This window comes from Pteropus medius, unplaced genomic scaffold, assembly GCF_902729225.1.
Source record: "Pteropus medius unplaced genomic scaffold, Ma_sr-lr_union100, whole genome shotgun sequence".
Lineage (NCBI taxonomy): Eukaryota > Metazoa > Chordata > Mammalia > Chiroptera > Pteropodidae > Pteropus > Pteropus medius.
In genome coordinates, this window is record NW_024349799.1 from 11,100,264 (window position 1) to 11,117,421 (window position 17,158).

At 33.0% G+C, this 17,158-nt stretch overlaps 1 protein-coding gene across 8 annotated transcripts in view; it reads right to left on the reverse strand.

Moving 5' to 3' along the window:
• Positions 1-17,158, reverse strand: part of RHOT1 (ras homolog family member T1) — a 53,527-nt gene that overhangs the window by 4,152 nt on the left and 32,217 nt on the right. For 3 of the 8 annotated variants that reach the window (XM_039886019.1, XM_039886018.1, XM_039886014.1), the window contains exons 12-20: positions 16,694-16,778; positions 16,183-16,328; positions 15,113-15,213; positions 13,562-13,692; positions 12,796-12,879; positions 11,278-11,397; positions 10,563-10,765; positions 9,425-9,520; positions 7,653-7,775 (exon numbers count right to left, since the gene is read on the reverse strand). In XM_039886019.1, the coding sequence (XP_039741953.1) occupies positions 7,653-7,775; positions 9,425-9,520; positions 10,563-10,765; positions 11,278-11,397; positions 12,796-12,879; positions 13,562-13,692; positions 15,113-15,213; positions 16,183-16,328; positions 16,694-16,778 (1,089 nt within the window). Of the gene's footprint in view, positions 1-291; positions 6,195-7,652; positions 7,776-8,017; positions 8,850-9,424; positions 9,521-10,562; positions 10,766-11,277; positions 11,398-12,795; positions 12,880-13,561; positions 13,693-15,112; positions 15,214-16,182; positions 16,329-16,693; positions 16,779-17,158 lie in introns of those variants that run through there. The other 5 variants (XM_039886017.1, XM_039886015.1, XM_039886020.1 and 2 more) reach the window with 5 other exon arrangements.

Below are 17,158 nucleotides of genomic sequence, written 5' to 3' on the forward strand. Positions count from 1 at the left end.
ACTGTATTCCATAACTATTAAGAACTGAGTCATGTTTGTCATTTTAGGTCTCAAGTAGAAGCAGAGTAACAATTTCATAAAGCTGCTTCCCAGTTTTCTAAATTCAAGCAAAAAATAATTCTTCCACAATTCAAAAGTATAATTCTTTCAAAATGACTCAAATATCATCTTAGAATAAATTTAATATCTTACTGTATACTTTTTCTTCTTAAAGTTTTTATAGTATTAAAAAGGTAATATATGTTCATTATAAAATATGTGCAAAATAAAAGTAGGAAGAAAAAAAATCACCTAGAGTCCTATCACCTAAGGCAAATAATTAAAATTTGGTATTTCCTTTTAGACTTTTTCTATGTATTTCTTACATAGCTGCAAACACAGTGTGTATCATTTATATAATTTTATATCCTTTTAAAAACTTACCGTTATATAAGAACTTTTCCATAAATTATAGAAACATCATTTTAAATAGCTGCATTATATTCCATTCTCCTATTGGCGGCTATCTGCATTTACTGGTGACTATAACAAAAGTGATGATTATCTTTCCACATAAGATTTTTCTCTATATTTAGGATACTTTCCTTAAGATAGACTTCCCCGAAAGGAATATTATAGGGTTAAAAATGTGTGTATGTGACTATGTGTGTATAAAGGTTCTTTTAAAAAATCTGTTGATATACCAGAATCATATTTTCCTACTCTATGTGGAATAAGATAATTTAGTTGAGTAGTACCTCTTTTTAGAACATAATGACTAAATGCTGGAATGTAACCTTAATCAATCATTTGAAGCTTGTCAGAACTTTCAAGTTCTTAGGTGGAAAATTCTTGTGTTTTGGATGCTGGCTTTCTGTCTTAGAAGTGCTAAGGGCCCATTTGTCAATCAGATGACAGGTGCTCTTGAAACAGGTGTGGGAGCGGACCAACATGTTCGGACTTGGATATTATTAAGGCTGCTACTCAATAAGGCAGAGAGGAAGAAATGTTTTAAAATGCAGGCAAGAAAGGTTAAATTAAGAACTGTCTTTGTGAACCAGTCACACCAGGCATATAACAGTGACCAAAATTCCTATGTACTTTTGCACAGAATGCCTTAAAGAAAGCATACAAGATGCTTTTGGTTAACTCTGCAATTTATGGCAAATATAAGAAAATGACCTAAAATCTTATTGGTTCAATGTATTTAACCAATAATAAATAAAGGGAATATTATCAATAGCAATAACCAAATCTTAAACAGCTCAATGGCATTAAACCCATTCTAGCTACTACCAAACAGGATAGTTTTAACATTGTTTTTTTATAATGTGTCATATTACTTTATATTTGGAGTATGAAAACTATATTGCAGTGACCTAAAACTTTGCAAAAATTAGAATTGGAGAAAGAAGGAGAATAGAGAGATCCAGATTCAATTAAGCTTGTCTTAGGTTGCAGGCTACTATGGAGAGGAAAAATAAGTAAAGTAGAATATACTCAAGGTGTACAAATGCACTAATATGAAAGGTCTAATTTTATAATTCTATCCATATATGTATCTCAGGTATGGAGTTTTAAGTTAATACTCTGAAAAAGCATATGGAACTATAATGCATGTTACCTAAAGTTACTAGTAATGCATGTAACTAAAGCTCAAAGATATCATATATAATTTTCTGCTATTTGCAACTACACATCTCAAGTTGAAAACTATGAGGTCACCAAAACTAGTTTTGTTTTTAAATAACTCACTTTTTTTCTAAGAATTCTGAATCTCCCTGCTTTTACTGCTTCTGCCTGAAGTATTTTTTAATATTTATTTCCAATAAAAATGCTACTGCTAATAATAATCTTAAAATGACAATTTCCCTAACTGAACTAGTAGGCATGAAATATTTTAATAATATATTTTTCAAAATAGGTTAAGAAATCAAAACAGTACCCTATAAAGATGAATTAAAACATAAAAATCATAAGAAGGCTGGCTGTTAACTAAGCATGCCTAAATCGTAACATACTCTAGAAAAGGACATAGGTGTGCATCGATGTCAAAAAACGCTTTACCAAGCATTAGAAGAATCAAAATTTAGATGATCATAGATACATGAGAAATACTCCATGGGGAACATAATATCTATATGTTAACTACTAATACTTAAAGATCAGAATAGGCAAACTCCACCCTGTCATGTCCTTTAATATACTAACCAAATGGCAAAAATATTTTAAATTATAAGTAGCAGCAGCAGCTTACTTAATGAGGCTGTATAACGCAAGCTCTTCTATAATTTTAAACATATGACTATGTATCTAAATTCAAAGAAAAGCTTTGTAAGGACCTTCATACAAGGGAAAACAGAAGTTTTATATGAAACTAAAACAAAGGACAAACTTCCCTGGATACAATATTTTACTATAACATTAATATCCCTAGAACTCTTACATTCCCAACAGAAGCTCTATAACATTAAGATGTCTAGGAACCAATCCTCTCCATAAAGCAATCCTATGAAAAGGCAATTCATTTTGGTATAATGATAGTAAAATCCTTCCTTCAAAAAAAAAAGGGCTCTTATATTAAGTAATATGATTTTAAGTAATGTAAAAGAGGAACTTAAGTGATTATTAAAGTAATACGGGCAAATTAAGTAATTCATTGACTAATGGCTTAAAATATATGCCACACACATCTAATTTAAAAAATACGGTAAAAAATAAAATGGGTACAATGACTGTCCATCATACCTTTGGGTCTCTGTAAATACTCAGTATGAACTATGCACTTGGTTGCTAAAGTAAAATGCTGTTACCAAACTTATGAAGTAACATGAACAAATAAGATATGGCTAATGCAAACAATAAAATAGGATAAAAGAAATTCTATAACCAAAATAGGCATCAAAGAAAATCACACCAAAATAATGCACTATAAAATAAACAATTTTGATTGAATTACAGATTAGAAGAAGTGGATTATACACAGAAAACTAGTTGGGAAAGGGATCGAAAGGAGTTAAAAAAAAAAATGACTAAGTAGCCCAGACAAACAAATGAAAATGAACACCTAAAGGAAGGACAAATTAAAGTTCACAGCACACTATAGTATAGTAACATCTTCATTCATGCAAAGTAGGAGTTTTCTGCAGTCAGAATAATATATATTTAATAAACTAAAATCCTGGGTAGTTCAAACCAACAATGAAGCTCACTTCTACATGATCATTTTAATACTTTCAGATTAAAAAGGTATTTAAAAATTAAACTATAATCAAAGGTATTTTTTCCCGGTTACATGATTTACACGATTTGAAATGAAAACATTACCAAAGATTAAAATCATCTGACCACATGTTAATAATCCTCCAAATGTATTTAAATTCAAATAATTCCAGTTATTCATAAATTATTCTAAAGAAAAACAAACCTATTCAGATCTGAAGAGTGAGCCCATATTACCAAACAAAGTTACATGTCAAATACAGTTTAACATTTCTCTCACATGTTGAAATCAATATACAGTCAATTAAATTGGAAAGAAAAAATCTATTATGACTTTCTATTTAAAATATGTACTGCCAGTGAATAAGCTCCAAAAAAGGAACAATCTTTTCTGGTCAAAGACACATAGCTAGGGAAAAAATGGACAATTTTAGAAATAAATCTATTAAAACTGCTTAAGTATAAAATAATAGACTTACATCCTCTCATGATCAGATTATAGCACTTCCTTTTTTAGCATGGGACTAAGGTCACTGAAAATATACCAGTTTAAAGAAAAAAATTTTTTGGCAACATAATGTTTAGAAACTTAAAGGTACGTTCATATCTTCTTCATCTTCATATTTTGCCCCAGCTCACCCCAGCAGGATCCTACCTAAAGCAGGTACTTAAATTAAGTATTTAAATAAATAAATCAAGGACTGAGGGGTGAGATAAAGGGAGAACATGTATTATCTCTGGAAGTAATTTCTATTTCAGCAACCACTGGAACAATGCGCTAATTTGAGAGTAACATCTATGTACCAATATTTGTCTATCAGTTTCTTGGTAGACATTTGATAAACCTTTTCCTTAATTAAAAAATTAAAACTGCTCTTTTACAGCTATAAATCAAACACTAAGCATGGCAGATTTCTAAAACCAAATACTTAATTCTTAGCACTGAGTGAGAATCCTCCCTACTAAATTATGGTGAAAAATTCTTAAATGGCTTGTACTCAATCAGTCAATCCTCTTCTTGCTTATGTAACATTAAGATATAACTAGAATGACAAGTGGTGACCGACCACCAAAGGTTGCCAAAACCTGAGACTATTAGAGTAAGGTGATTTCATTTGCACCGCACAGCCTTGTAATTTTTTCAAATTTTTCATGGGACAGAGTAAAATGGGGGTGGGGATAAGAAACACTCTCATTCCTTAGGTATACTTTTTTGTGCATGTGTGCCTGCATTTTTACAACTCTAATCCATATCTCAAGACTGAGGTTACAAACTCGTGGCCTCTATGCCTCGTTTGTTCCGATTAGCACTTTAAGTTTTTAAAATTTAATTGCTATTATGTAAATACCAGAAAATTTCACATAAAAACCCTAATTTCTAATCTCATAGAATCAGAAGACCTGGTAACACCAGGCCTGTACAACAACAAATGGCCAGAGCTGAGCTGTGGCTGCCTCTTTTAGACAAGGCCTATCATAGTGTCTTCTCTTATTTCTTACACTTGGCAACTTCATTTATTTACATTATCTATCCAGACCCTATAGGCACTTAAGTTTTAGGCCTCCACCCCCACCTACCTTATCTATATCCTTTTGTAAACCAGAAAAAACTTCAATACACAACTTTTAAATTTCTACTGTACTTCTATCAAATAAATTATTGAAATACAACCAGGGGTCAGGAAGGAATTCTTTGAAAGGTACACTGGTTTCCCCCCTCATCTTCTTCATTTCTTCCATTCTTGATTACCAGATGTCAGTGGTATCTTGACATTACTATTAACTTACTTCTAGTTTATAAATAGATATGACAAAATGTACTGATTTCTCTTCGAGAATCACTGTATGGAGTAATATACTATTAGCAAGCTCATCTAATAATACACATCCAACCTATTTCATTTGAAAGCTGACTAAACCAATCTAAGAATAAAATTGTCAAAAAGATGCAGATAATGAATCAATCTGCAATTCTGGACAATCAAGAGCTTCTAGAATAAATAGACGGTTTGTGATGAGCAACTACTAGACACTAAGGTGGGTTCACCAAGAATAAGACACCAAACAGATGTCACTTTCTATTTAAATAAAATTATTATGCTGGTAGATAAGAGGAATGTGGTAAAAAGTTATGTATTGATTTCGAAGAAAGTCCTCCATGAAATCTCTCATGAAAGATAAAATATGGGCTGGATAATAAAGTATTTTTAATTGACAGAATAATCTTTCCCCAAGAACTCTGAACCTGTGTCATCGGGAAAAATATTCCCTAGTGGAGTGCTATAGAGCTTGCTTGCTGTAGCTCACTCTCTCCAATCTCTGGGTATTCGACATTATTTTTTATCAATAACTTGAAAGATAAAGAAGACATATCTACCAAATTTGCAAATAACACGATGCTGAGAGATATATATAATGGGACAAATGACAAAAATAATGTTTGAAATGACTGAGCTAGAACAAATGGATCAAAAAGAATATGACATTTAATCGAGATACATATGTATCTGCATTTAGATTCAAAGAGTCAACTGAAAATGGCAAATACACAACTAGAGAGGAGGGGACACTGCCTTAATAGCAGTTCATATGGAAAAAAATATGATTTCCGTTAACCCCAAGATTAATATATATCAACAGTGGGCCGGGGCTGTTAAAAAGTTAATTCATGCAGTAGACAGGTCCTGTCCTAACTGTGGAACATGGCTGCCCACTGTTCGGGACTCGTCAGATCATACCTGGAGCACTGTTCTCCATTCTCAGTGGCACCTTTTAAGAAGTACTCTGAAAACCTAAGGGGCTTTGAGATGAGGACAACCAGGAATAATGAGGTCACTAAACCATCTAAGAAAAGGCTGAAAGAAATGGGGATGTTCTACCTGGAGAAGAGAAAATTAGGGGAGACATGATGGCCGTCTTCAAATGTCTGAAGGATTGCTATGTTGAAGAGGGAGTAGAATAGTCGTATGTTGTTCTAAAGGGCAGAACTAAAACTAAAGGAAAGAAAGTTATAGGGAAATCATTTTAGTTAAAAATAAATAAATAAAAAGCAAAAGCAAAAACCCTCTCCAATGAGGAACGCCATCAGCAGATAAGCAGCACTCTCTCAGGAAGGCTTGCAGGAAGGCATTCAAATGGGAGGTTAGGCCAGATGAATTCTAGAATCTCTTCCAACACTACTATTTCCAACATCAGAGCTCCTGAATGTTGTTTGGTTTGAACTAGCCTGCATTTTCTCAGACAGCTGTCATGAGAGAAACTATGTTACTACTTTATAAGATGTCATTCAAAGGACAGAGGCAGAACATTACCACCAAATGAGTGTGGTGATCCCTTCAAAGCCGTCACCTGGGCTGGCTGCATTCTTATTCCAGAGCTGCTAGTACTCAAACCACCACCAAAACTCTTTTGGAATGCCAGTTTCTGACTCACATGAGATACAGTCTCACTGTTTCAGAGCCACACCTACTACATTGCTAGTCGACACAAATTTATCCTAGTCATCTGGTACAGTCAGAGCGTAGCCCTCAGTGAGAGCCCAATGGTAAACCAAATTACTGACCGATTTCTAACCAAAATCTATTTAGCTTTATCAGCTATCTTAATCAAGTCCAGTTCCCAATGACATTTGAATGATTTCAAACACCTAATTCATCCAAACACACAGAAATTTGATGTTGGATACAAATTAATATTATATAGGCTCTTAAATGTGCACAAAATGTAAAATCAATTTGAACAAAGCTAGTATGACCAGAATAAGAATATAACCTTCCAAGTTCATTGCTTTGAAGGAATGTATATATCCTACTTTTTTTCTTTCTTTTTAAAAAGCATATTATTTTCTAGGCATACTTCATGTTTTGGGCTCAATTACAAAGACCGCAAAAACTAGTACTACATATCATTTTTTCTTTTCCATATTCCTTTGAATTCTTAAAGTTGGTTATTATCCTCATTTCCAGAAACCATGTTCTTTCAAATAAACCTTCTAGGTATTTATTATAGAGAAAATTTTCAAACTCAAGATATTGTTCACAGTAGCATGGTTTTAATAAGTTATATTATTTGAATATAAGCTAAATACAGTATAATACTTGGGATCAATGTTTCTTTTACTTACTACAAGTCTCCTAATCTATTTCTACAACTCTCAGCCAAAAGATTTTAATCTCCCTATCTATATTATCCTAATATGAAAGATATTTAACTTCCTTAATGAAAAAAGAAAACATCTAAAATCTTATAGTCCCCTAAATATATCTATTAATTTAAAGACATTATTAAAGATGAATCCAAATCTAAACATTGTCACCACAGTGAGAATTTTAGTGGAAGTTAGTTGGGCATCAGCCAGCTTGTCTTTATAGTGAGTATCCATATAATACTTATCCACTTTTTCTTTTGTATTTTAACAGAATGCCTGGTACCCAGTAAATAAAGTTAAGAACCTGTTAAGAACTGCAGTGAAGATTTTGTTCTTTACAGATTGCAGCAAGTCTGAGTTGAGGAAGTTCTGACAGATGCAAAATGTACACCTGTTGCAGGTGCACATACAGCGTAACCGGGCATGGCTGCGAAAACACACAGAAGGACAGGAGTTGAGTTCTTACTTACAAATATGGCACAAGCCAGGGTGTGCCAACTTAAAAAAAAAAAAAGATTTAGGCATAAGCAACACTAAGGAAAAGGATAGTGTGGGGCATGCTAAAGTTGTGCAGAATTCCACATACACCAAAAATATAATAAGCAGCCACAGCTCCCTCCTCCCTCCCTATAGAGAATCTAAGGACAATTACCTAACACTTTTGCTTTTTTTGTAGGGGGGATGGAGTTATTATATAAGAGTTTTAGTGGAATAAATATGCACAGCAATAGATGGCACCCTCATCTAAATAAAAAGAAAAACTGAATAAGCCATAGCACCCACCAAAAGGACAAAGTTTGCTAACATTTAAATAATCATCCCCTCCTCCTCCTCCTCCTCCTCCCTTAGCATACACACATGCCTGAAAACCAGGAAGGAGAAGAGTGACAAAAACACAAAAGAGTCAAAAGACGAGTATATTCAACCCTGAAGAGATATGAACAACATCGTCTTTAAATTATCAAGCACCCTGGCTCCCAAAGGAAATCAAAGTGCTTCATAAATTTCTACTTGAACAAAATATAGTGTTAATTTCATCTGCTACTAAAACACGGCAGCTAAGTATGATAGTATGAAACTCTGAGTAAGGATGTAAAAATCAACAATGGATCCAATTGTTATTAGATATGAAATTTAGGGAGGTTTTCTGACTCCTTTCTGGTTGAGTGGAATTACACTAGTTGGTACAGCCACATGGGGCAACCCATTTCACCTCCACCCTAACAACCAAAGTAGGAGGTCTCAATGACTACTTAGTGGTCAGAGCCACTCAGACATACAAAGCCATCACACCACCCCTGAAGAGGTACTGGCGCAGAATCCACTCAGAAGAGCGCCACCTGATGAGTCAATGCCATCACTTCCTGTAACACCTGAACATTTTTTAGAGGCTTCTCAGTCAAAGGACTGGCCCAATCTGACTTGGCTTAGCTTGTGAGATCTGATGAGACCACAGCACACACTGGCATGGTTGTGGAGGTTAGCAGCATCCCAACAACGCCTAATTCCCAACATGAAGAAAAACAAGAATTAATTTTTTTGAAACTCTTATAAGCTCAAGACATTCCTTTTTAAAACTCGATGAACATATATCACTGCTACTAAGTCACTGCCAGCTGTCATACTGGAATCCATCTGTTATTTTATAAATTGAATCTGACTCTTCAACATACACAGGCTCCACCCACCAAAAAGGAGGGATGCAAAGTATGCTTAGCAACAGGGAGATGCTTCATGAGAAGGAGTTTGGGATTAACCATATAAAGAAGTATCCAAGTATGTACATTTATCATATATGCACGCGTACACACACACACACACACACACACACAAACTGCAGTAAAATGTTTTGAAGATGCGGATCTAAAAACACAGTTGCAGTTATTTACAAGATTAAAACAGCACATTTACACCGTAAAAAAAGACACTATAATATGCAGGTAGGCAGTAAGCTTGACCAAGCAGTGCGTTTCTGGATAATTACTAAATATTAATTATGGGAAGAAAGGAGAATTGCTCATCTATAAGAAAAGGTCAACAAAATCCCACAGAAGCCATAAAGAAAAAGTAACTTACAAAGCAGTTTTTAGAAAGACCCAGATTTTTCTCAAATTCTCTATTCTATCAGTGTTGCCCATGTCTCGGGAGAGTCTGTCTCTGTAATGATCCTCTCTGTAGATAACATACATGAGGGTTTTAAAGCAAAAGTAAAACATAAATAAGGTTGTGCTTATCTCATAGTAATAGGAATGACTTGTCTTCAATACAAATAAAATTTCAATGGTTTACTGCATTTTAAAAAAAGTATCAGTTAATAGAATAGCAGTAAAGTTAACTCCGACTTGAAAAACCTGTAACAAATTAATACTTTTCTGAAAAACTTCAGTTTATAGCAATGTTTGATTATTACTATTTTATACTGTAGTTTCCATAAGAAAAATAATTTAGAGAATAACATAATCATAAATAAAATAAACTATAAAGTCCTGAGAAACGCACTGCCTGAAAAACTATCTTGTTACAAAACAGAATTTATACAAACATAGTACTTGAGAATGCCATTAAGAACCATGCAATTTTAAGGCAGTTAGTAAATTATGAAGATGACCACAGTTATGTGCTTGTGCATATGCATGTATAGATACACAATAAATGTACATAAAACTTATGACTCATAACACAATGTAAAACATTTATGTAGTAGGAATTCCAATTACAACTACTTTTTAGAGCACTTAAAAAAGATATCATATTCTGAATTCAAACAAATCCATAATTTAAACATAAATTCATAAAATATTTTAGAATCTTTCACATACTCCAGGTCAATTAATCAAAGGAAAAATATAAAAATGAACTTTTTGTTCATATGGAAATACCTGATAATCATATAGCAACACATAACAAAAGCATTTCATTGCAGTAAGACTTTTTTTTAAATGCTGGGTGGGGGGCTGAGCTTATTGTACTATCCTATTTAGATACAGTCTGCTCAAAAATATACAAATACTGTCAGAAGGACTATTTACATAATTTTATTACAGCACCCAAACCAAAATTCCATTTACTCAAATTTGTACCTTCTCATTACAAAGTCTCTTTCTGTTGCTGAACAACTTCTATGTGACAAAGATTCTACCCTCATGGCTAATAATGGCGTGCAATGTTATTATGAACCATGCAGCATGAAAATGATGGCAGAACAAGTACTTACGGGTACATGGCCATTGTTGTCAATTTAACAAAGATATCTTTACTAGGTGCATCAGCAGTATTGCAAGTGAAGGCTTGTGGTGGAGGCATTTTGTGTTTCCTGCAGAAATCAGTTGGTGAAATACTATATTCTTGTTTAACTTCATGCAGGTCTGACTTTGCAGCTATGATTAAGCAAGGTATTCTGCTGTCCATAAAGTGTTGCTATGGAATAAAAAATGAAATCAAAATCTGATGACAAGTTTAAATGTGCACTAAAAATTATCTCTGAATGAGCAATGCATCAATAGTTTCAAAGAGTAAGGGAACTAAAAGGCAAAGACTGGCAGTAGTCCAGGTCAGTCTTTGAATACGACCAGGGCCCCTGTTCTAATGCTGGTAACAATATAAGCCTATAATACGTCCTCAGATTTGCTACAATTTGAAAAAGATTTTTTTAATTAAAAAGATAGAATATTTAAAAATAAAAAGAAATCAACCTAAATTTCTCTATCCTAAAGCAAACTATTTTCATTTTAAAGAAGAGGAAAAAAAACAAAACAAAACAGATGTCTAGGACTTTACCACCTTCAAATGAAATCAAAGCCTTTAGGGACAGGACGCAGATGTATGCATTTTTAAAAAGCCCCACAAATGATTTTCTTGCATTTCCCTGGTTAGAAAATACCACATTACAATTCCATTAAACTCCATATAAAACTTACAGACCAACAAACCTTAAAAATCCTGGCACAGTATTCAAAAGATTTGGGGTTACTGACATCATAGACCAGGCACACAACATCACAAATGATCTCAGCCTCAGTTAGAAATTCTGATTCTGAAATATCATGCAACTTGTAAAAAGAAAAAGATAATGAGACAGTAAGTATCATATACTGAAGTGTAAGTCATGATGTTTTATTACTTGCTTAAATTAACTTCCTAATTAAAAAATACTAGTTAACCATAAATTTTCAGACCATTCTTAGAAGTGTGAAATGTGGATAAATTAGTAGTTTCTGACTCTGTGGATTAAAAATGGTTATTAAGGTTCTACAGAAGCTAATGTTTAGTGAGTGACTGAAGTGTGCTAGACAGGCCTTTACTTGCATTCTTTAAATTCTATAGATTAAGAAGACAAGCTAAAGAGATTAACTGTCTAAGATAACACATCTAACAAGTCATTAGACCAAAAGATAAACTCAGATATGATTCTAAGTCTATTTTCTTTCTACCACAGGTACCTTTTCTCTCCACCAATCAAAAACACAAAGCGAAGAACTCTTTACACTAAGGTCATTTCATTCTACTTTACTGCCTACACTTTTCCAATGTTTACTACAAAAGTTCTAAAGAAGTATCCCATCTATGATATGATAATGATCCAACAAGAGTAAAATTCAGTACTGAGTAATAAGATAATGCATCTTTGTTGAGAAGAAAGGGGAAGTGTACAGTCAGAAGTGACTCAATATACTACAAATAAAACACTATTATATTATGGATATTAAGACATAAAAGATACCAGTTTACAAAGAATGGTGTAAGAATAAAAACGGGAAAACTAACAGTCAGAAATATTTACTGAGTACACAATAAGTAGAACTATACTTATAGGAAAAGAAAAAAAACAAGGTTTAATTAAAAACTGACAAAGAACTTTTATCATAAAGAGTAAAATATGTATAAAATTCAATGTGAGCATTTGTCTGGTAGAATAAACTATTTGCAAAAAGAAAAAGAGAGGGAATGAACTTTTTCTAGTACCTACCATTTATTAGGAGCTTTTCGTATTAGCTAACTTAGTAAGAAACAAAAGCTCAGAAAGAGTAAGCCACTTGCCTGAGGTCACGCAGCTAATCTATGGTGGAACAGAGTACAAACTGAAATGTGACTGGATCAAAGGAGAATACATCATCTCTTTCTACTGTATTTCATAGTCTCTTTTCAGTCACAACCCTTCTTTTAATCATTTTTTAGCTTAACACATTTGTTTACTATACCATTTCCTGCTAAATAGATGAAACTCAATTTTCACTTTCTTAACACAGAATTAAGCACACAAATAGATGAATTTTTACTTGATGCTACACCCATGTAATCACCATATATGTCAGGGAATTAAAATTAATTTCAGATTGAGGTGAAAAAAAATCAAACAAAGTTCTACAGACAGCCATTAAATTAAACCCAACTGTTTTCAAAGAGTCTTTAAAAATATAATAATCTTTACATGCCAGAGAATTTCTTACCAACAAGTATTTCTCTTGTCCATATACATAAACAGTGTTAATCGCATAGTAGGATTTATGATCATCACGAATATTCTTCTGCCTCTGGAAATAACCAAAAATATCAATATTTACAGTAAGAAATTACAGTAATTAGTTGTCATCAATACACGTGCTTTGCGTTTATGTGTGGGTATGTTATAAATAAAAGGCCACTCTTCCCTACACTATATATCATTTATCGGTACAAAGGGAATATTGACTTTACATTTCTTAGTTCTTAAGGCCTAAGACAAAAGATGCACTTGCTCTGCATAAAGTGAGAGCAGTAGCTGAAAAGGAAGTACACTATATTATTGAAACTGTATTCCAGAGCCACCTGCTGGCAGTTCTCATTATACTATAATTTCATCTGATATGAGATTCATCTGGAAATACGTCAACCTCCTTAAGGCAGTAGTCAGATTTAGATTTCAGTATTCAATTTGAAGTATTTACTATATATTTACTTCATGCCAAGCACTGTGTTAGGGCTTTCACACAGGTATTCATTTAATCCCATTTAAACACTGGTTAAAAAAAAAAGGACAAATGATAGCTAACATTAATGAAATAAAGACAAAGCCAGTTCAATAGGATTATTATTATACTTTGGATTGTACTTTACTAATATATAGGTCACTGAATTACAGTAATCATCTAAAAAGATTAATGGCTATTAAAAATTATGTAAACTTGTGACTATGAAAATATTTTGGGTAAAGTTCTATTTTCTGACAACTCTCACCAGTAAGTTTCTTCCAAGAAGAGCCTGAAGAACTCCACTTTTCCCACAGTTTTTCATCCCAATTACATTACATCTGAACACATTTCTTTGAGTCTGTTTTTTCTGAAGGTCTATCTTTTTATCTCTTGTTACTAAAAAGAAAAAAAAAAATTATGTGCCACTTAGACTTACTTATGTGCCACTTAGAAGGTGAGCCTCCATTTCACCTTCTGCAAAATAGGGTATTGCTATTTATCACTTTTATGAAGTGTCTGATCAATGAACAAACATAATGTACAACAGTCAAGCTGTATGTGGAATAAAGTACTAAATATAATAAAGAAGGGCCTCGTTTAGTGAAAAAGATGCATTTTTGAAAGATGGCTATTTGTTTTCTGAATATTTATTGACTGAATATTTATTTCATCATAAATAGTAAATTTTCATTAAAAAGTGATATCCTAAAAATGAATGAAAATACAACCAACAATACATGCCTTCTTTTTTTTCTATGATAAATTATTGTCATAACAAGTTACAAACTAAAAGATGCTCTCTCAAATCTACACTCTTTTGGATCTATAAATAGTAATGAGAAATATACTCTGGGGTTAAATGGCCTTTCAAATATAAATCTGTAAAAGAGGCAGGCAAGAAAGCAATACTCTATCAGCAGAACAATGGGGCATCTCTTCCTGTGGTACAGACCTCCTTGAGCTATAGCTAAAAGATTCAATTGCAACAAAGCTCACCAGAGGCAAAAAAGTGACAACTATAATACAAACACACAATAATAATGGGATAGTTAAATAAGTTATAGGGCATTCATATGATTACAGACTAACATTAAAGATATAAAAAAATATACTTACTGATATAGAAAGATGTCCATATTTTGTTAAGTGAAAGAACCAAATGCTGGCTAGCAATTAGTTCCTCACTCTTTGATGCTGAATTAAATACTGTCTAATTGGCTAAGTACTTTAATTGCTCTATCAATTTAAGATTGGTTGTCTTATGAGGGGGCTTCCTGTAAGATACAGCATTTTTTTCGTTTTTTTCTTACCAATTAGGATATAAGAAACTCTTGAAATATCAGTTCCCTAATTTGTTATTTCCATAGCTATGAGTTTTCTGTAAGTGGAGCACATTGCTTGGCAAGAATTACAAGATTTGTGAAAGATTTATTAATGTAGAAAAAGATTACAAAGCCAAGAGATGTACAATTAGTTCAATATCAGGATCATATGTTAATAGGCATTGTTTTTAATATTTAAGGAAAATTAAAACACAGGACAAACTATACTTTTAATGCCTGTAGCCTTCCCTGATTTTCATCAGTGGAGTAACCTCAGGGGCGAACTAAAAGGAAACCTCTACTCTTTCTTTTTTGATAAACAATAAAATCAAGCATTTGACTCACAGGAAATTACCAAATCACAGGGAAAACAAATAAGAGTGTAAACACGGAAGACTAGTGAAGATTTATTTATTTTCTTTTTTTTTACATATGAAACTGGAATCTTAAATTTTTTTTCTAACTTTTTCACTAATTAATATTTAGATACTTACCTGTAATGGCTGAAGCTTGAGACTCTTGTTCAGTCAATATTGAATAGCCTAAGTAGCCCAAATACTCCAGACACCGTTGTACATCTAGATAGGTTGTGAGCCTAGGAAATGGAAGAGTTTACAATGTGGCAAGTTTCTCAATGAACATAGAAAAAAAAAAAAAATTCCAACAGCTCAAATAATTTTATCACCAGACCCAGGTAAGTGTTGTCATACTGCTTTAATTTTCCATTTCCCATGGTTTTTCCTATGCTGCCATTCTTAAGGAAGAGAAGAAGGGAGGAGAATGCAAGATGTGAAGGATTCCTGTATCTACTCCACCTGCCCAGAAATAGCAAAGCCACACAGATGAGCAGTGAGCTGCTGGCAAAATCTAGAGCAGGAATTTTCTTTCTTTCTTATTTTTTTATAAAACCTGCTTCCCAAGTTACATAGTATACAGCAAATATTGGCTAGTTGAGAACGTAATAATTACATCTGAAAAGGTTTGCAAAAGGAGCAAAAATAACCGAAAGGTGCTTGAGACGAGTTAGCCTTTTTTATGATCTGAAAAAAGAACAGATTTTGGTGTTAAGAAAGTTAGTCTCACCAAGACTAAAGTAATTCCATCATCATACACAACCAGAGGATTTCCTTAGCACCCTAGATACAATGTCAACTGTACTGTACCCCGCCTGTAGACAAATCCTAAGTGTACATTAAAAACAAAAAAATCTCAAGTTAAGTCTTTAGTGTCAAGTAAAATATGCTCTCCCCATATTCTGAAGGTATAATAATTGTGTAGTAGCAATGTTTCTCATTCTCTTAATCAAAAAATGTATTAAAATTTAGCTGACAATGATGTGAGATTTATTATTGTTTCCCTATATCATCCAAAAGTAATATCCCTTCCTGATAAATTTATAGAACATCTCAAATTCATCTGAGAAACAGCAGTAACACTATAAATCATGCTTATTATGATTAAAGCACTTTGTAAGATATGAAAAACTTACAAAATGATGGCTGTAATGTACCATAATTTTAAACTAGTGGTAACTACAGAGGAAACAGGTGAGCTGTATACTCACGTCCACTGGGAAAGGAATCCCTGGTAGGTTATCCAGCCCCTTTCATTTGTACAAACTGTGTTATTCACATCTGGCCCCCAAGGTATGTAAGGGAAAACTTTAAACAAGTCTTTAAGCTCATCAGGTGACAAAGCACAGTCTCTATCCTGAAGATACACAAGGAAGAATACATAATGTTTAGAGATCTAAAAGACTAATTCCCAAACACAAAATTCTCCTAAGTCTAGTAAAGTTATGTTTCTAAAAACTAATATATGAAAAGAAATTTTACATTTATCAAGTAAATTCCTTCCATGTATGTAAGAAAATCTGTGTAAGAGTATCAGAAACTATACTTTCTCATCTTGAGAAAACAGAATAAAAGAAAGTATTTTTGCTATTTTAATGTAAAAGAGCTTGAGCAATTTTTGGCTATGTGACATGAGCACCCTGTAGCTAAGGGAACAGAATTAAATCATTCACTGAAAAAGAGTTTATCATATATCATGGAAAATTGAAGTTAAAAGCTTACCAAATCATGCTTGTCAAAGGTGCTCTGGAGAAACAAATATGCATGATGATTTAATTCAGTTGTGCAATCAGAAGGTATTTTTAGCCTTTTGATAAAAAAATTAAGAGAAAAACAAATCCTCAATCAAATGTTAAAACTTAAGAAACTGCAACAAGTCTTTTTGTGAGATGACAGCATTTACAAAATATTTTTGCTAAAGCCATTTAGACTTTCCAAGGAAAGTCACTGGAGTAGCACGGCAGTCCTCAAAAGAGTTACAATAATGCTCATTCCGAGTTGACATGTAAACTTTTCCTAAATATCTGAAGAGCAGGTTGAAATAAAAATTTTACAAATAATGCTGATTAAACTGTAATAGGTTTGTTCTTCCCATACAAATTATGTCGATTATGTCAACATTGTAATGAGTTGAACATAGTGTGAAGAGATGTTATTTCTGCCTGATTTGACCTTTCTGACCCACCC